The sequence below is a fragment of the Gadus chalcogrammus genome, chromosome 6 (assembly GCF_026213295.1).
Source record: "Gadus chalcogrammus isolate NIFS_2021 chromosome 6, NIFS_Gcha_1.0, whole genome shotgun sequence".
Classification (NCBI taxonomy): Eukaryota; Metazoa; Chordata; class Actinopteri; order Gadiformes; family Gadidae; genus Gadus; species Gadus chalcogrammus.
The window spans coordinates 21,981,392-22,000,767 of record NC_079417.1 but is presented as its reverse complement, the minus strand read 5'-3'; the positions used below and the strand labels follow the sequence as shown (position 1 = coordinate 22,000,767).

Here is a 19,376-nt window from a genome sequence, read left to right as displayed (position 1 = left end):
TGCTACACGGTGTTGTATTTAGGAATTAGGGAGGACCAGATTTATTTTATTTAAAGGAGTTTATTTACTGTATTTCTGGATGAGAAAAATTCATACCAAAATGACATCTCAACACAACCCAAACTCATTATCTATAATTAAAACAATTTAAATGCATACCAATGTTTGAAAGGTTGTAAAGTGATTCCTGAATTGCTGGGATGAATCCTGTCTCCACTGCTCTATGTCCTCATGGTTAAATTTTCTGTGGTTTCTGTCTGACCTGTTTTCTGTGGGAGGATCAGGGCCGTTGATAAGACCTTATTGATTAAATCACATTATGTTGCTTTCAGATACTTTACTCAGGGTTTGAATGAATGCATGGAATTATTATTAAAATACAGCAAGAATAATATAATGATAACAAATAAAACACGATAGAATAAATAAAAACACATTCAGGGTCAGCGATAGGCTAGGCGTTACATTTGAAATAATCAAAGTACTTAGAGTATATATATATATATATATATATATATATATATATATATATATATATAAATATATATATATATATATAATTATTATTTAAGAGAGTTAGCTGCCTGGCGGACATCCACGTCATGTCTGACCTCCACACATGATCACGAGGCCTCAAAAGCAGATCAAGCGCGTCATTGCTGGACTGGAAGTTGGAACCCTCCCTTCTACAAAGATGTTACTCGGCCTAGTAAGTTGTTAGTCGGCCTTGATGGCCATCAGTCCCTGTGTCTCACAACCACTTTGTCTTGAAGTAGCCTTTCTCACATAGCTAGAGCAAATGGGCCTCATGCCTGGCTATAAACAATTTCTCGAGTTCAGAAATCCTTATCAATCTATGTTAACCTTACAGCATTGCCAAATGAAAAAAAATCCATAAGTAGCCTATGACTTACGTGAGTTACATAGGCCTACATAGATTGCTATAGCATTACATTTGCTAACTAAATGATTTTAAAAAGTTGGCCTTCGTAAAAAATACATTCTTCCCACACACGATTCGTTATTAAATATGTGTATTTAAAATAATGAAAAGGCCGGCTCTTCGCCAAATCATTTTATCAATGTAAAAAATATAAATTACACGCAGGCTTTTTGAGTTAGGTCGGAGATAGGGTAGGCAAAACGTTTCCAACTCCTGATTCTACCGCTCGAGCCGCCTCTCGAGTCCTAGCCGCCTCTCAGACGTCCGGTTAGGAAGATGGTGCTCCCCTCTCTCACATTATAGGACACCAATGTATGACTTCCGTGGTCCAACTGCTTGCCTTCATGGATCAGCCTTTGTTGGTCCTCAGCCACTCCTTCCCGCTGTTTCACCTTGAACTTGAAGCCTGCCACCGTCTCCCCAGGTCGGACGTTGTATGTGTGATTCTCTCCCTTCTCCGTTTTCAGGAACACTTGGATGTTCTTGGGCTCTTGGACCAGCACGAAAATATTCGCACAGGGTAGCACCCCATAGAAACTCAGGTCTTTTAAGTCATCATCGAGAATTATCTTGTCGACTGAAAGCCTCTCCGGGGAGATGTGGAACTTTTGAAAGATGAGTATTTTCAGCGAGCCCACGGTGGTCCCTGGAGGCACAATGAGGGGACGTGGTTCCCCGCCAAGAAGAGTGATTGTAATATTCATGATGAATGCTTCTGGGAAATAAATACAAGAATTTTAGAGACTTATTTTCCAATTAGCAGTTATAAAAAGCATAATAACGCTAGCCTACATTTGAACTCACCTCGGTTTAAAGTCTCTTAAGAACAGGAGGATAGCCTGCGACTCGGTGATCAAGTTATGTCCTCAACATCAGCAGTGAGGCTGTGGGTTTATAAAGCCTCCACGAAGATTCGATTTCCTCATGCCTTTGGTCCCAATCACTTTCGTTTCCCTCATTCGGTCATTGTTGCCAGAGTCGTGTTGCTTTCTGTCTTTAAGACGCCTGCGAAGGCGAGGTTATTTACGTTGGAAATTACGTTTAGGTAAAGGTTATTATGATGGTTAATATTTTCATAAGGTTAAAATATAAGCTACCTAAATTAGTCATCTCTAGCCATACCTTTACATTATCATCTCTAACCTTATAACAGTATTATGTTTAAGAGGGTTAAGTCTAGATATGAACTTAGAGATGATTACATTTAGGTACTTGGTTAGAGATGGTGAAGTTTAAGTAGCTATGAGGTTAGAGATGGTTAAGTTTAGGAATCAGCTTCATGTTTACGGTTTAGGTAGCCTATAAGTTAGAGATGGTTCAATTCATTCGTTTGGTGTGGCTTTTGACCTTTTGTTGTCGCATTTGGATTTGTGTTGTGGCTTTTAAGTTTATATTTTCCGTGATTGTCTTTTTTTTTGTTGGAAATGCAGGCCATCGCAGTATAGGGTCCCAGTCTCCCAGAACTGGAACTGCAGCATCAATATTTCAGGAACATAATACTCATAAAGACAAGCTAGAGCCACCAATGAGCTCAGTTTCGGTATCCTCCCCTAGTCAATATCAATTAACACATCACGAGTTCAAGTGCCCAGAGGCGATTTCCATGTTATGAATAGATAAGATACCATTTCTAACGTGATGTGCGTCCGTGTGCTGCACCTTTATGAATCATTCCTTGATACACCGGTGTATTTTATCACTAAATTAAACGATACTTATTCATAAACAAAAACAGAAACCTAAAATAGTCTAACAGCACAACAATGACTTGATAATATGGCAATATTGGAGTATAATAGGTATTTTTATTCTACAGCATTTTTTATTTAAATTCACAAAATAAGTTTGTGTAAAGAATTCGAAGACAATAGGGCAGATCTAAACAGTAAAACTTAACGAAAGGACTTTCCTTCAGCTATACGAATGTAAATATAGCTGCGAGCAGCAATGTGGGGGTCAAGCAGAATAGGCCTCTATAAACTAATTTTGCTGGACAGACGTAATCGTCTATGTAGCAACATGATGACCGTCTCTGTAATTAGAAATAACGACAGCTGGTGGAATGAACTAGAACATGATGCGACTACGCGTCAATGTTTACAATATGGCAAATGACCCCACCTAGTATGGGGTAAGAACAGATTCACTAATATTTTGTGATTTATATGTAAATTACTCTCTTCTCACAAATACATTTCAATGCACACACAAATGGATATTGGTATAAATGTCAAATAAATCCATAAACAAAAATAAGTTTCACAAACACATTTCTGATCCACACACAAATGTGTCTTGTTTTAAATAAATGTAATTTAAATACATAAATTATGAATTAAAAAAATATTTGCAATTTTCATCAAACATTTATTTGGATGTTATTACATTTATATACAAACTGTTAAACTTGAATTTACAAGACACTTTTCGTTTGTGAACTTGTTTGCATTTGTGTGTGTCTGTATTTATATGTGAATTTTTGAGACTCCTGACGTGGCTGGATTCACAAATGCATTTTATTCAACAAGGAACTCTCTGTAGCCAATCAGATGACTCCCTCGTTTTCAGCCAATCAGATGACTGCAGTGACTGGGTTTTTAGATTGTCGGTGCCGTTAAAGTAGCATTAATAATCGTTTACATTACTTTTGACAATCCCAAAACCCAGTCGAAACTAGATTGAAAAACGTGACACAGCTTTTACTTCTTCGCCACCTATAGTGATTGTTATGTACGATCATTCAAAACCCCCATGTTATTTCCCATAGACATTTGACCGAGGGAACCGGGAGGCTCGGAGGCTGGACGAACGGATTAATAAATAAACAGATTTATTTTTCTGAGGCCAGGACTGCAGTCATGTGATTGGCTGAAAAGGAGGGTTGAGAGTCAAATTGAAAAGTAGTTCCAGTCAAATTGTCTGTTCAGCCTTCAAAACGAGAGCTGGTAAATTGTGAAAAATGCATTAAACTGTAATCGGAAAACGCGGTTATATGCTACAGACCCTATGGTATCTATGGTATAAAGGCTGGGACGAATTTCAAATTATAAATATATTGTGGCGACTCCTACGGGGGTCGCGCCGGGGATTCTGGGGATCCGATATGCCGGTTGGGGAAAAGGGGTTTTATTGTCTTTATCTGTTGGGGTTAACGGGTTTTGGGTGTGTGGTCGGTAGAATGTAGTTGTGTGTTGTTGAGTGTTGAGGTTGACGACGTCGCCTCCGTGGACGTCTTTGCTGATTCTGCGTCCGGCTTCTCCCACTCCGGGGCTTCCATCGAAGCCACTCCACGCCGGATGGCCGATCTCTTCGGCGAGATCATGGGTGAGGCGGCGGCCATCAAGGGCATCCCTATGCCAGCCCCGCCTCGCCATGTTTTCCCACCCTGCTTCCTCCCGGTGGGCTACCCAGTGCCCCCTGTTCCCACCGGTTCAGCACCTTTTCACGCTGCGGGGTGGGGACCCCTCTACTCTGAAGGCCCCGGTGAGGGCCTTTACTGACTTCACCAACGTGGAAGGGTGGGCTGATACTTAGGCGAGGGGGAGCCTGGAGCCTTCCCTAGCAGCGCTTCTCTGTCCGGGAGCCGGATGACGTCCTAACGAGAAGCCGCTGCCCCCCGACCGCCTCCAGAAGCAGATTACCGGCCTGACGGCAGGGTGTTCTTCTGTGCCTCGCAATCTGCGTCAACAGCCTCACCCTGCTCTCCTCTGCCCTGGTTTCTTTGTCGGCTGGCGGGGAGGCTTACGGCCCAGTGGACGCGAGATGGCTGACGGTTTCCCGCTTCTCCAGCGCCATCCTTCAGCTATGCAAGCCGATAGCCGTTTCGGCCGGCCGGCATAAGGCGTGGGCCACCATGATCCAGAGGGCCATATGGCTCTCTCACACTGCGGTTCCGGAACGAGAGCGGGCCAGCCTCGTCCAGGGCCCATTAGCTCCGGATGGACTATTTGGGCCCCGGTTCTCGGAGGTGCTCGCTCACCAGCAGTCCATCCGTGAGAACCGTTCCCGGTTCGGGGCGATTCTCGCGGGCTCCTCCCACCAGCAGGCCGGGAGGAAGCGGGGTCCAGGCCAGTTCCAACACTCCAGGAGGCCGCCTCCACCTCCAACCCCGATGCCACAGCAGCAACAGCAGCCGCCGCCGCAGCCTGGGAGAGCAGCACCGCGGGGCCAGAAGTTCCGCAAGCTTGCTCCCACTTTTTCTTACCCCAATAAAGAAAAAAAAAGAACAAACGGCAGTACATACTCCCTACAGAGCGATATTCCTTTATATTACCTCTTTTCCCCCCTCAGCCAGATGGCTGTAGGGTGGCGGCCGGACGGCGTGTTCACATAACCTCTGGTTCACCTGCTTCTAAGAAGCGGCGTCCCTTTGAGCTTCGTGGGCGGAGCTCAAATTACACGAGCCCGTGGATACGGACGCTTGTACTAGTTTCCTAGTTTCCCACATTATCCCCTCTACCTCCCTTCTACAGTCTGTGGAAGGCGAGAGGACGGGTCTGCGCGCTGTGGTCACAGCCAGCGGACAACGCGCGGGCACGAGTGCTACGGCTAGACGGCTCGCTGCCTGTTCAGCGGACACGAGCGCGGCGTCTAGACAGCTCGCTGTTTGTACAGCGACTAGCTCTTTAACGTCTCGCTGAGCCTCCTCCCTTTCATGGGATGCCCCCCTTGGTCCACACACTGTGTGGAGGCGGTAGGGGCCGAGGAATACAGGTTATTCCTGGACAGTGTTCCTCAGCTGTCAGCTCGCCCTCTCTCCGACCGCTATGCGTGTTGGCTAGAGTGGTGCGTTCTACCATCGTGGTTGGACAACACGTTGAGATGGGGTCATCCCATACAGTTCAAGCGCCGTCCCCCACCCTTTATGGGGTTGGTGGAGACCAGGCTACGGGACCCAGCGGCAAGCACGGCTCCGGCAGCAGAGGTGGCCGTGGCCCGTCTCTTGGAGAAGGGAGCCATCGTTGTCATTCCCCCCCACGAGTCAAATCTGGGTTTTACTCCCGCTACTTCCTGGTTACCAAGAAGTCAGGTAAGAAGAGAGATATTTTGGATCTTGGCGTGTCCAACAGAATCGTTGCCGCGAGGAAATTTAGAATGCTCACTATCAGAGCGCTGCTCCGATGTGTGAGAGAGGGCGACTGGTTCACATCCCTGGATCTCAAGGTTGCTTACTTCCACGTCCCTGTTCGGCAGGCGCACAGGAAGTTTCTCAGTTTTGCCTTTATGGGGGTGGCGTACGAGTACCAGTGCCTGCCATTCGGCTACTCCCTGGCCCCGCGCACCTTCTCGAAGTGTGTGGAGACAGCGTTGGGACCGCTCAGGCGTCAGGGAAAGAGGGTTCTCTTCTACCTCGACGACCTACTTATCCTGAGCGACTCAGAGGAAGCTGCGAGAAGGGACACCATGACGGTGATAAACCATCTCTCTTTCCTGGGTTTTGCCATCAACTGGGAGAAGAGCTTCACGCTCTCAGGCTGGCAGATAGTCTACTTGGGGCTTTGCCTAGACTCAGCCGCCATGACAGTGATGCTCTCGCCTCCTCGGCGAGACGCCATCCTGTTGGCACTCTCCCGCTTTCGCGTTCTCAGAAACGTGACCGCCCTGTCCACCATGCGCCTGTTAGGGCTGATGGCAGCCGCCCATCTCGTGGTTACCCTGGGTCTGCTCTTTATGAGCAGACTCCAGCGGTGGTTTGCTCCCCAACAGTTGGACCCCGTGTGACACAAGCTCAGGGTGCTCCTCCTACCCCGTTCGGTGTCACCAGACCTGGAATATCGCCCTTCTCAGGGGTGTTCCCCTGGGCAGAGTGACGACCTACGTAGTGGTCTTCACGGACGCCTCATTGACGGGTTGGGGAGGAACGTGCCTTTCTGACTCGCTGGGAGGCGAGTGGCACACGCCCCCTGCAGTCCACATAAATGTACTGGAACTCGTCGCTGTGAGGAAAAAACAAACAGGGGGGAGTGTGCTCCTCTGCTCTCCACCAAAAGGCGGTCAAGCTCTGACATTGGGCTCATCAGTATCTCCTCAGTCTGAGAGCCCTGCATATCGCGGGCGCCCAGAACTTCGGGGCGGACCTCATGTCTCGCGGCGGACCCCGCCGCGTCGAGTGGCGGTTACATCCCGACATTGTCAGACTGATCTGGCAGAGGTTCGGGACGGCTCAGGTGAACCTGTTCGCGTGCAGGCAGAACACACACTGCAGGTGCTGGTTCTCTCTGAACCCTCGGGATCTTCCTCCGTTGGGGGTGGATGTGTTGGCGCAAGCACCTTGGCCGCGGGTTCTCTTGTATGCGTTTCCTCCGCTCAAGCGGATCCTTCCTCTTCTGGAACGGGTCAGACAGGAGAGATTGTCCCTGATTATAGTGGCTCCGGAGAACCGCTCAGCTCTGTGGTTTCCAGAGCTGGCGGCGCTCTCACGGACGGCGCCGTGGCCGGTACCGTTCAGACTGGAAGCGCTTCACAGGCCCATGGTGGACGGTGCACCACCCGCCTGATGTATCGGGACGGCTGTTGGTCTGGCTCCTGAGAGGTTGATCCTGCAGGGCAAAGGTTTGCCTGAAGCGGTTGTCGACACTATCCAGGGTGTTCGTGCACCTTCTACTTCTTCCCTCTATGCGGCTAAGTGGTGCGCTTTCTCTGATTGGTGTGACAGGAACCACGCTGTCCCATCCCATTGCGAGGTGGGAAGCGTGCTTGCTTTTTCCACTATCAAGGTCTATGCGGCAGCTGTTTCGGCTGGCCATGCGGGCTGTGATGGTTGACCGATCTTCAGCCGTCCACTGGTCAAGAGGTTCTTGCGTGGGGCTAGACGGGTTAGGCCTGTTTCGCGCTTACACCACACTGGGATCTCCCCACTGTGTTGCGCGGGTTTTCCAGGGACCCTGTCGAGCCTCTATCTCAGGCCCCTTTGGATGCCCTGTCCTTTAAAACGGCGATCTTATTGGCTTTGGTTTCTGCCAAGCGGGCCTGTGACAGAGGCTCGAAAGGGTCCCTTCTGTCTGTCAGCCCGAGCTGCTTGTTGCTCAACGAGGACAGCTCCTTTGCGCTGCTCAGACCTAATCCTGCGTTCCTCCCTAAGAACATTAATAGTTCTTTCCGGTCGAGAGATATTGTGCTTAAGGCTTTTCACCCCCCGCCTCATTCTAGTGAGGCGGAGGCGGAGTTGCATCTCCTGTGCTCCGGTGCGGGCGCTGGCTATGTATGTGAAACGCTCGGCCATGTTCCGCTCCACACAACAGTTGTTCGTGTGTTATTGCGACGCTAGCAGGGGCCGCGCTCTCTCTAAACAGTGGTTTTCTCGCGGGATATGTGAGGGTGTTTGCTTAGCCTACGCTCGGCAGGGCTTAGCGCCACCATTGGGCGTTAAAGCTCACACGACACGGCGCGTGGCCGCTTCAACGGCTCTACGCAGAGGCGTTCCGGTGGAAGACATTTGCACGGCTGCTTCTTGGTCTTTCCCCGGCCCCTTTGTCAGTTTTTACATGTTAGACATGTCCAGGGGCTCACTCGGCAACTCTGTGTTGGAGTCCGGTGCCCCTTCTACGGCTTAAGAATGAAGGCATGTTCTTTTAAGCGGCATCGTTGAAATTCCTCTCGCGGATGGCGAGTTGGACTGGACTGCCAGTATTTCTCTCCCGCTGTTTTTTTCAAATGGAAAGCGGAGTAGAGAGGTTCCTATTGGCTCGCCGATAGACGAGTTGGTTTTGTCTGCCAGTGTTACGGCTCCAGGATGTTAGCTGGCTACGTCCAGGGGGGGAGTAGGGGAACCATAACACATGTTACTGTTAGACTGACTGGGAGAACAACAAAGCAGGGCACAACAGCAAACTAGGTACATAAGTGTATTTATTTGGCGAGCGTTCCAGCGTTATGTGAGGTCACCATGCCCCCGACCCTCGATGTGGCTCTCCACGCGGCGGAACAGGTGGAGCGGGAGTTCTCTGACCAACCCAGCCTGAAGGGAGATGATTGCCAGGACCAGTCTGGTCCGGCCAAGCACTGCTGCCGTCGTTGTGGTGCCCGGGTGGACGCGGCTGGGGCCGCCCTCTCCCGTGACACAACGACAGTGGCTTCCCAGTCCGGGCAGGACGAGGAACGGGTCCGGAAACCCAGGCCACCGGACCTCAAGCCGGAGCAGTGTCGGCGGGTCAAGGACTGCGGGTGGACTGGACAGCGTCCAGCCCATCCCAACCGCCAGCATGGCCGGCGACGGGCCAGACGGCGGAGGGCGGAGGATGGGGTCCACGAACGGCCCCCCAGCGCCCCCCTACGGCAGAAACTGGTGGGGGCCCGATAGAGGTGGTCCCCGACCACACCCCTAGATCCACTGCGGACAGTTGGAGACGGGCGTCCCAACCAGGGAGGATGGCTGCACCGCAACGGGGCCGCCACTGGCAGGTGCCAAGGCGGCGGCGCCGGCCCCCTGAAGAAGATTCGAGGGTGGATGCTCGCTACTTTGTATCATTCACGTTTGCAAGATATTTTGAAAATCTAAGATTTAGAACTAACATAAATGCTTTTTACATTTTTGTCATAAAGGTTCCAGTAGTTTTTATATCTGCTCAATGCGGCAATTCCTCACAGTAGTTGCGTTGCACGTGACATGAACTATACAAAGTAGACCAGCAACAACGTAGCCTAGCAACAAAGGATCCCGAGTACCTAGCACTAGGCATTATGCTGGCGGTCCTCTGCATAGAGACGGAAAGGAAGAAAAGATTGTGGACTCGTTCTTGAGTTGAAAATGCAGGGACGTTGCTGCCACATTTCCACCAAAGTTGTCATATTATATTGCTCCATTTTGGTAAACACTGGGCGTGAGCTCCAGCTGTTCGCGGGCTTCCCTCACGCAACTGGGGGCGTGGTTCCCTCATGTCAACAATGGATACGTCATGCGATTCTCCAAAAAATTCTTCATGATCATGGAGCTCAGACTTCATTTTCATTTTCTTAATTTTCACATAATTCTACTCTCAATCTCATCGGATTGATTCAGCATTAAAGGCACTAGGCTCAGAGATTATAGTTTGTGCCCTTATATACTCTTTAATCCCCTTTCCTTGAAGCTTAATCGTTTGGAGAACGTCCAAGTATTGTCAATTGTTACAGCTAAACAAACTAGCTACAAACTATATTGAGATTACTTTTTTTATATCAGGTCACAAGAATGAGTCACACAGAAAATGAATGTGGTTTTATACAGTATATCGTTGCGAGGCGAATCTTTGGTCTGAACTGGGCTTAAAACAACACACAATTTAAAAACAATATTTATGATTTAATTTATTTTCAATAAATTCAGTTATTCATTTGACAGTGGAACAGTGTAAACTTTGAAGTGGTATAAACAGTGGCATATAGGCCTACAACTACAGGCCCTAGCGTCTAACGGTCTAGCTAAACGTAACCTCATTTTTAAAAAATTCATATAATCTGATTTTTATTGAGGTTCTACAAATATGTTGAATTTAAGGCAGTTAAGTGCTTTTAATGCAACTGTCTGTATGAACCTGTTTCTGTTTTCATTCACAAATGTAAATAAACTCAACAAACAATCAGGGACAAACAAACACATTCGTATAGATCTCTCTTTTTGAGTCGTCTCCTGTCTAGTCTCCTCTCGAGTCCTAACCGCCTCTCGAGTCCTATCCGCCTCTCAGCCGTCCGTTTAGAAAGATGGTGCTGCCCTCTTTCACATTATAGGACTCCAGTGTACGACTTCCATACAATGGAAGCATATATGTAGCAAAATTCAAATGGCAATGCAATTTGCAATTCAATAAGTAATTACGTTATGCAATTGACAATGCATTATGCAATTTCATAATGTAATTTGTAAATACGCTATTCAAAGTGTATTTTAAAATGCAAAGTGACAATGCAATCCTCAATTAAATTTGCAAAAGTTATAACAATAAAAATACAATAACATTTTGTCAAATTCTTTGAGTTCCTTTATTCAAATTGAAAAGCTATAGCGTCCCCGTGATTGCAATCCACTTCGCCACGCTCCGTGTGTTGCGATATTCAAATGACATTTCAATCCGCAAAACGGAATCCAAAGAGGAATCCAAAGAGGAATCCAAAAAGTCAATATGCAAAGTGGCAAACGTATCAGCCACCAGCGGGAACTACGTCACTTTCTATTGTGTCAGACTGTTTTATGTGTGGGGGGAGGGAGTTCCAGAGCCTGGGTGCTGAACAGCTGAATGACCGGGCACCCATTCGTAATGAGTCGTGATGTGGGGATACATAGTAGTCCAGCAGAGGTTGAGCGGAGGGAGCGGGAGGGAGTGTATTCTTGGAGGAGGTCCCAGAGGTAACTGGGGGCTAGGTTGTGGAGAGCTTTGTAGGTGAGGAGTGGGTGGAGACGGTGGGTCTCCCGACCCTATGTTTCGCACCCAGTGCCTGTAGCACTTTGGAAATCTTTGTGTTTACCACACTGGCGTCAAAACGTACCCGTGAGGATAAGTCGTCTATCCTATCTCCCAGAACACGCACTCTATCTACTGCATCTGTGTCTTCAACACGATTGTTCTCCACATCATCGGCCAAACTTCGGAGCGTATCAATAATCACCATTGGTGACCATGGACCTGACACATACGAACTAGAAGTGAACAAGGAAATTACGAGCAAGTGACGTAGTTCCCGCCCAGACGCTGATTGGCTGATACGTTTGCCACTTTGCATATTGACTTTTTGGATTCCTCTTTGGATTCCCTCTTTGGATTCCGTTTTGCGGATTGAAATGTCATTTGAATATCGCAACACACGGAGCGTGGCGAAGTGGATTGCAATCACGGGGACGCTATAGCTTTTCAATTTGTATAAAGGAACTCAAAGAATTTGACAAAATGTTATTCTCTTTGTATTGTTAGAACTTTTGCAAATTTAATTGAGGATTGCATTGTCACTTTGCATTTTAAAATACACTTTGAATAACGTATTTACAAATTACATTATAAAATTGCATAATGCATTGTCAAATGCATAATGGAATTCCAAATTGCATTGCCATTTGAATTTTGCTACATATATGCTTCCATATCCGTCGTCCATCTGCTTGGATTCATGCGTCAGCCTTTGTTGGTCCTCGGCCACCTTCTCCCGCTGTTTCACCTTGAGCTTGAAGCCCGCCACCGTCTCCCCAGGTCGGACGGTGTAGGCGTTAGTCTGGCCGTTCAGCGTTCTCAGGAACACTTGGATGTTAGTGGGCTCCTTGGCCAGCACGAAGATATTGGCGCCGGGTGACACGCCATAGGCACTCAGAGATGTCACGGGATTGTCGAGAATTATTTTGTCCCCGTCGTTGTCGTAGAAAAGCTTCTGACTCTCCGGAGAGAGTCGAGACCTTTGAGAGAGGAGGTCTTTCAGCGACCCAACGGGGGTCCCTGGAGCCACGGTGAGAGGGTGAGACTCCCCGTTAAGAAGAGTGATTGTGATGTCCATGACCAACTGCTGCTGGGGAGGAAATAAAAACTATTTAGACTTATTTGCAATTTGTAGCCCTTCTAATCATACTATAGAAGTAGGCTAATAACATACACTTGAACTTACCTCAAAGTCTCTGAGCTGGATGATGGGTGTGTGCTACTTGGTGATAAACGTATGTTCTCCATGTCAGCAGTGATCCTGTGGGAATATAAAGCCTCGACTAGTTTCGTTTTCCAAACGACTTCAGTTTCGTTTGTCCATCGAATATTCGAGAAATAGGAAGAAACCTATTGCTTGTATTGGGTGGTGTTCATGCAATACCGGAGTAATCGCGAATATCAACAACATGGATCAGGATCCTACTGTTTTCGTTAAAAAAAACCACTTCAATCCACTTCCTACTCTCTTTTTCAGACGTCTGGTGGTCATTTGTAATGGATTTCATAGCCGCCAGATGGCATTGAGAACTCTAAGATGCAATAAGGACATTTTACAGATGTTGAAAGTTACTCTGTCATTTTCTCTTGGAATTCTTTGCTAAATCTTTTTTTGGTGGATTTTAGTCCAACAATTATGTGATTAACTTAAAGGGCTGTTTTTTCTCCTGTATGACCATATAGGTCGCTGTAGAATAAATAAGTTGGCCTACATCTCGAAAATTCCCCAATATTGCCTCGTTATCAAGTCATTGTCCCGCTGTTAAACTATTTTAGGTTTATGTTTTGTTTATGAATAAGTTTCGTTTAATTTAGTCATAAAATAGACGGGTGCACCATCGAATGATTCATCCTATAAAGGTGCGGCACATTGACACACATTAATCGCCTCTGGGCACTTGAACTGGTGCTGCGCTAATTGATTGCAATCGCCACTAGGGGAGGATACAGATCCTGAGCTCATTGGTAGCTCTAGCTTGTCTTTCTATGAGTAGTATGTTCCTGCAATACTGGAGGCTGCAGTTCCAGTTCTGTGACCCTAGTGCGATGGCTGATACATGAACTGCATTTCCAAAAAAAGGAAAAAAATCAAGGAAAATTCAAAGCCGCAACACAAATGCAAATGCAGCAACACAAGGTCAAAAGCCACAACAAACAAATTAATTTAACCATCTCTAACTTATACCTAAACCTTAAATATTTCTAACCTGATACCCAAACTAAACACCTACCTAAATGTAACCACCTATAACCTAATACCTAAACTTAACCATGTCTAACCCGAGACCTAAACTAAACCATCTATAACCTAATACCTCAACTTAACCATTTCTAACCTAGTAAACGTAACTATCTCTAACTGTATACTGGTATAAGAGATGAATAAGTAAAGGTATTAGGTTAGAGAAGGTTAAGTGAAGGTATTAGGCTAGAAATGGTTAGTTTAGGTCTAACCATCTTCAACCTTATGCCTAAGCCATTTCAAACCTAACATTCAAACTTAACCATCTCTAACCAAATATGTAAACGTAACCATCTTATCAATACAATTACTTATTAATCATTGTCGACCTTCACCTGAGCGTAATTTGCTCAGTGATCGTTTTGTGGAGGACGTCCAAGTCTGGTCAAATGTTAGGCCTACAGCTAACCAAACAACTAGAAAGTAAATTGAGATTACTCAGGTCACAAGAATGAGTCTTACAGAAAATGAATGTGGTTTTAAAAACAACACACAATTTGAACCCAATATTTATGATTGAATTTATTATTACATGAGTTCAGATATTCAATTGACAGTGGAATCATTAAAGTGGCATAAACAGTGCCAGATACAACTATAGCATAATGGTCTAGCTAAAACTCAGCATATATTTTTTTTTATACAAATATGGTGAACTTCAGGCAGTTAAGTGCATTTAATGTAACTGTGGGTGAACATGTATGCATTCTGAGGTTAAATAATCTCAACAAAGAATAAGGGATTCAGCAATCACATTCGTGCAAATCATCACTCTTTTTGAGTCCTCTCCTCTCGAGTCCTAGCCGCCTCTCAGCCGTCCGTTAAGGTAGATGGTGCTGCCCTCTTTCACATTATAGGACTCCAGTGTACGACTTCCGTCGTCCATCTGCTTGGATTCATGCATCAGCCTTTGTTGGTCCTCGGCCACCTTCTCCCGCTGTTTCACCTTGAGCTTGAAGCCCGCCACCGTCTCCCCAGGTCGGACGGTGTAGGTGTGAATCTGGCCGCTCACCGTTGTCAGGAACACTTGGATATTAGCGGGCTCCTTGGCCAGCACGAAGATATTGGCACCGGGTGACACGCCATAGGCACTCAGAGATGACATGGTATCGTCGAGAATTATTTTCTCCCCGTCGTTGTCGTAGAAAAGCTTCTGACTCTCCGGAGAGAGTCGAGACCTTTGAGAGAGGAGGTCTTTCAGCGAGCCCACGGTGGTCCCTGGAGCCACGGTGAGAGGGTGAGACTCCCCGTTAAGAAGAGTGATTGTGATGTCCATGACCAACTGCTGCTGGGGAGAAGTAAATAAAAGCATGTTAGAGTCATTTTCAAATTGGCAACCCTGGTAATCATATTTAATACACTAAAATAGCATAGCCTACATTTGAACTTACTCTGGTTAAAGTCTTTGAAGAGCAGTATGATGAATGTGTACGACTCGGTGAGAAACTTGTTTCCTCCACATCAGCTGTTGCTGTGGGTTTATAAAGCCTCCATGGTTTCGTTTTCCGACTTAGATCACTTGACGATCCGTTTCGTTTCACCGACAGTCGAGTCATAGACAGAAACCGATTGCTTCGTATTGATATGCGTCCGAGGATTCAGGATCACAAGTTCCAAGTACCCAGAGGCGATTCCTACATTATAAATAGATTAGATATAATTTATAACGTGATGCGTGTCCGCGTGAGGCACGTTTATGGGATGAATCATTCTATGGTAGCCTACACCCAATATGAATAAATGAAACTTAATTTATGCATAGTCAAAAACAGAAACCGAAAATTGTCTAACAACATGAAAAGGAAGTTGATACTGGGGTAATATTGGGGTACTTTCTAGATCCTACTTATTTAGTCTACTGCGACCGATAGGCTGACAGGTGGAAAATAAAAAGGAAATATATAAGTTAATAACATAAACATAAGTCTACTAAAATAATTGTGTTCATTCACAAAAACATATAGTAAGAATCCCAAGAAAAAGGACAGTAACTTTCCTTCAGCTACACATGTAATTACTCTAATGAGTGAATTTGTTACAGGACATAGAGGTTAAACATCTGAAAACCTGCACTTTGCAGTTAAGGGAATTAACTGCTGTTAATACCACCTCTGGTGGAAAAAATCTAAATTTATTTGCCGATATTCTAAACAATAGGCCTATTGAATGTTGTTCTATATTCAACCCGTACCTGCTTTGATATCCAAATGTACCTTTTTATCTTAGTTCTCATTGCCATCTGTTGGCTATGCAAGGAATTACAAATGACAACCATTCTTCTGAAAAAGCAGTGGATTGATGTTTTTAATAGAAAGAAATGCTGTCTTCAGAGCTAACAGGTGGGGATTGTATAATGGTGTGTGGCCAGAGTCTAACTGATGAACATTTATTAAATTGTCTGTGTAAACCATTCCATTGTCTAATGTATTACAATGTTATACACATACAAAGACCAGATATACATATATGAATAACATGTTCAGCTGAATCAAAACTCAGAGTGTTTCAACATGGTCGCTCTCTCCTCCCGCCTTGGAAGTGGAATGTTTCCTGTGGACAAAAACAATAAGCTTAGAAAAAAAGCAATTTCTGATAACAAAGGAAACTCCCAAAGGCCTCATCGGTTGCTATGCAAGATAAACTAGGAAATATTGTGTCTTGTGCTGGACTAAATGTCGATTGGAAGTGGACGTTTTTTTCCCTACCCGGAGGTGCAACAAAGTACTCCTCCACTGTGGTGTTTGAAAGTGGAAGCAGCTTCTCTGCACAGTCCCCTTCAGTGACTGTATCGCCTCTCAGGAAGAGCTGCCTGAGAATCACATCAGGTTCAAAGTGACGGAGAGGAAACACATTCACCTACGTCAGCCTTTTCAGACACATGACAAATTTGTGGATACTCTTCGGTATTCCTTAGGTATTTAATGTGTATATGAATACATGTATTTATTTAGCAGATGCTGGTACTCAAGGTGACTTGAGTACCAGCAATCTCTTGAGACCTGAATAGACCAAAGTCTCCATTGGAGCAGGCAGTGCAACACATTGCCAAACTGCTCTTAATTGAAGTCATCACATCTGCATGCTCATAAGGGAAAACATCCAGAAACCCATTCAGTTAAAAGGCTGTAGGGTACCCTACAGCTTTACAGATCTTTTCAGCCAAACGTTTAAGTCACTTTGAGCACCAGCATCTGCTAAATAAATACAAGCTCAGGAGGTAGAGCGGGTTGGCTGGTAAGGTTACCAGCGTGTCGAGGTTGCCCTGAGCAAAGAACCTCACCCTAATTGCTCCTGACGAGCTGGCTGTCGCCCTGAAGGGGTTGACACCTCCGTCGATGTTTGAATATGTGAATGAATATTGGTAAGTCGCTTTGGATAAAAGCATCAGCAAAATTCCCTAGATGTAAATGTAATCATTCAATAATGACTGCTTAAATCATATTGGCTAATGCATGTGCTGTGTCATGGACCGGTTATTATTGTATTCCTAGCAGAATAGTCCATTATACCCGTGTTCCAGGACTGAATCCATGGGCTCTACTCCAGTTGTATCCACCATATTAAGATGATCCGCAAACCGTATGGCTCTCTCCAGGCAGACCAGACCCTCTTTGGTGCGGAAGTCAACCAGGGCTAGTCTCTCCAGTTTGTCCACCAAGTCGGACGAGACTTGTGGCAACTTGAAACAAATAACGTATGTTTTAGATTTCTTTTCAATCTTATGTCAAGTATGGTGGTGTATACAAGATCATGACAGTTAGTTGGTTACCGATGGGATCCGGTCTTCTCCCAGGGGTTCCCACGTTGGGACCCTTGGTACCTAAATCAGGGACAACGTTAGATGGTGATACACCGGGCATTAAACATTGAACTCCAGCAACTGGATTACCTTTGAGTTGTGTTTATTAGAACTGTACAACCGTGCGACCGTTACTGGTCGACTCGGTGTGTTTCTTGTTTTCCTCAAGGTCTTCACGTTTGTTGACAACATATTGTCGGTTCTGGAAGCATAATAATAACGGCATAATAAGGGCAGTATTATGTTCAACTGCACTCTGCGTCCATATATTTGATGAATCCCAAGCATATTCAGTAAAACTGTCTGACTTATGGTTGATAATGTAGCTCAACGTTGAGTAACCTACATTTATAGCAACAAATGCTACTAGCAAATGCTATTAGCTAACGCTGAAAACAACGTAGCGATACGTAGAGTGGAGGTGGAGCCTATGCAATTCACCAATAGTTTATTATCTAACAGCATACTAGATAACTTTGAGCGCCCGGATAGCTCAGTCGGTAGAGCATCAGACTTTTAATCTGAGGGTCCAGGGTTCAAGTCCCTGTTCGGGCGGACTTTTTTTTCAAAAACGAATTTTCTCCGACGATTATAGACCTATGATATTCCGTTTATAGCGTGAAATCATGTATTAAGTAGGCTAGATGGGGCTTATGATAGGAGCAAAACCTTATAAAATATGTATCCATTCGTTCCATTTCCCGTTGTCTGTTAAACATATTTCAAGGCAAGTGATTGTCGGTTTGAATTTCTAAAAAAAATGAGTCATATTAAGTGCTCTTGTTTATATTGAAATAACAAACTTTATTTCAGATTGTCTTATTTTGAGAAAAGTCAACCAATCGGGCCTCAGCAAGATTTGCTTATCAGCCTTGATCCGTTGAGTCTTTTAAACAATATATCCACCCGAACAGGGACTTGAACCCACGACCCTAAGATTTATAGTCTGATGCTCTACCGACTTAATTCTATGGGGGTCTCATATCACTTTGTTGAGCATTACTTATGAAAAAGGGATGCTTGTAGGTTATCAGACTCCATGCTTCTCAATATAGAGCAACATTTCGACGTAGACTCAGCTCAGGAGGCAGAGCAGATGTCTTGTAGCCGATAGGTTGCTAGTTTGATCCCTAGCTGAATGCTGATGAGTCCTTGAGCAAGACACTAAACCCTAACTGCACCTGACGAGCTGGCTGTCACCTTTCCTGAATGACTGTCGTCGCTGTGTCATTGTGTGTATTAACCAATGTTAGTCGCTTGCTAAGAGCCCTAATTGTAATTGTAAAATAACAATTCAACAATATTATCCCTCCTTATTGAAACATAAAGGCCAATCAAAACAGGTTGTTAGAAGATTAGCATTTTTTGATGAAGACGGTTGTGTAGGATGAAGCTGGAGATCCGTGAGCCAGAGAGCTGTACAGAATGTCCAAAGTCCCTCAGAGATGGTGAGGAGCAACATTGTGAAAGGACAAAGATCTTCTAACCCCACACAAGCACTTATTCATGAACCATTTATTGTAATCCACCAGGGAAAGGTAAATTTGTACTTTAAAAGATTTTCTTCCGTGAATTAATTTCAGCACGTAGAGCTGGTTGAATTATGAAGGCATGAAGGAACTAAGAGATTGTTGGAAACGCAAGTTATAGGCTGTAACTAGTTGGGTAGGGTTTTGTGTGTGTGTCCCTGCATGTGAGACCAAATTCCCCCCCAGAATATGGAAGCTGGCACTGACCCTGCAAAAACAAAAGCCTTCTCTTTTGTTTTCAGATCATTGATATTTTGCCTTTTAAAACAGCAGACTCTTTGATTAATAGCTTATTATACATACCCTTAGCTGTAAAGGCAGCATGGAAGAACCATACAACAGACATCGCAATTAATCTTCATTGCACGTGAGCATTATTCCTTTCTATTAGAATATGTGATTGTGGAAGGAAGTCTCTTAAAAAAAAGACCAGAATCATTTTATAAAAACATATACCATTTAATATGCCATTTTAAATATAATTTGT

General features: G+C 45.2%; 4 protein-coding genes and 1 non-coding gene across 7 annotated transcripts; 1 reads left to right on the top strand and 4 right to left on the bottom strand.

Annotated features, from left to right (window-relative positions):
* Positions 1 to 36: 36 nt before the first annotated feature.
* On the bottom strand, positions 37 to 1,915 carry LOC130384399 (ubiquitin-like). 2 transcript variants are annotated; one of them, XM_056592548.1, is made up of 2 exons: positions 1,748 to 1,915; positions 37 to 1,655 (listed from the first exon to the last, which is right to left on the bottom strand). In XM_056592548.1, the coding sequence occupies exon 2, from the start codon at positions 1,645 to 1,647 to the stop codon at positions 1,189 to 1,191; it is 459 nt and encodes a 152-aa protein (XP_056448523.1). In that variant the 5' UTR covers positions 1,648 to 1,655; positions 1,748 to 1,915; the 3' UTR covers positions 37 to 1,188. The 2 variants fall into 2 exon arrangements, with proteins under 2 accessions (XP_056448523.1, XP_056448522.1); XM_056592547.1 differs by having other exon boundaries at positions 38 to 1,658; positions 1,748 to 1,913.
* An 8,595-nt stretch (positions 1,916 to 10,510) lies between these two features.
* On the bottom strand, positions 10,511 to 12,788 carry LOC130384367 (polyubiquitin-like). The gene is made up of 3 exons (XM_056592496.1): positions 12,506 to 12,788; positions 11,981 to 12,409; positions 10,511 to 10,650 (listed from the first exon to the last, which is right to left on the bottom strand). Exons 2-3 carry the CDS (start codon positions 12,395 to 12,397, stop codon positions 10,591 to 10,593), a joined length of 477 nt encoding a protein of 158 aa, XP_056448471.1. The 5' UTR covers positions 12,398 to 12,409; positions 12,506 to 12,788; the 3' UTR covers positions 10,511 to 10,590.
* A 1,271-nt stretch (positions 12,789 to 14,059) lies between these two features.
* LOC130384365 (polyubiquitin-like) lies at positions 14,060 to 15,193 on the bottom strand. Of its 2 annotated transcripts, none has more exons than XM_056592494.1 (2): positions 14,953 to 15,193; positions 14,060 to 14,846 (listed from the first exon to the last, which is right to left on the bottom strand). In XM_056592494.1, the coding sequence occupies exons 1-2, from the start codon at positions 15,115 to 15,117 to the stop codon at positions 14,361 to 14,363; spliced, it is 651 nt and encodes a 216-aa protein (XP_056448469.1). In that variant the 5' UTR covers positions 15,118 to 15,193; the 3' UTR covers positions 14,060 to 14,360. The 2 variants fall into 2 exon arrangements, with proteins under 2 accessions (XP_056448469.1, XP_056448468.1); XM_056592493.1 differs by having other exon boundaries at positions 14,061 to 14,849; positions 14,953 to 15,190.
* Positions 15,194 to 15,676: 483 nt separating this feature from the next.
* Positions 15,677 to 17,758, bottom strand: gatc (glutamyl-tRNA amidotransferase subunit C). The gene is made up of 5 exons (XM_056592495.1): positions 17,451 to 17,758; positions 17,331 to 17,381; positions 17,071 to 17,240; positions 16,267 to 16,370; positions 15,677 to 16,111 (listed from the first exon to the last, which is right to left on the bottom strand). Exons 1-5 carry the CDS (start codon positions 17,646 to 17,648, stop codon positions 16,050 to 16,052), a joined length of 585 nt encoding a protein of 194 aa, XP_056448470.1. The 5' UTR covers positions 17,649 to 17,758; the 3' UTR covers positions 15,677 to 16,049.
* An 84-nt stretch (positions 17,759 to 17,842) lies between these two features.
* trnak-uuu (transfer RNA lysine (anticodon UUU)) lies at positions 17,843 to 17,915 on the top strand. The gene has a single exon. It is a non-coding gene; the product is annotated as a tRNA-Lys (tRNA).
* Positions 17,916 to 19,376: the final 1,461 nt, after the last annotated feature.

Coding starts and splice junctions, on each gene's coding strand:
- LOC130384399 (XM_056592548.1), bottom strand. CDS start 1,647: ATGAATATTACAATCACTCTTCTTGGCGGGGAACCACGTCCCCTCATT.
- LOC130384367 (XM_056592496.1), bottom strand. CDS start 12,397: ATGGACATCACAATCACTCTTCTTAACGGGGAGTCTCACCCTCTCACC. Junction 10,651..11,980: donor ACGGATATGGAAGCATATAT/GTAGCAAAATTC, acceptor CGTACACTGGAG/TCCTATAATGTGAAAGAGGG.
- LOC130384365 (XM_056592493.1), bottom strand. CDS start 15,117: ATGACTCGACTGTCGGTGAAACGAAACGGATCGTCAAGTGATCTAAGT. Junction 14,850..14,952: donor CTTCAAAGACTTTAACCAGA/GTAAGTTCAAAT, acceptor ACTTCTCCCCAG/CAGCAGTTGGTCATGGACAT.
- gatc (XM_056592495.1), bottom strand. CDS start 17,648: ATGCTTGGGATTCATCAAATATATGGACGCAGAGTGCAGTTGAACATA. Junction 16,371..17,070: donor GATTCAGTCCTGGAACACGG/GTATAATGGACT, acceptor TGTGATTCTCAG/GCAGCTCTTCCTGAGAGGCG. Junction 16,112..16,266: donor GTACTTTGTTGCACCTCCGG/GTAGGGAAAAAA, acceptor TTTTGTCCACAG/GAAACATTCCACTTCCAAGG.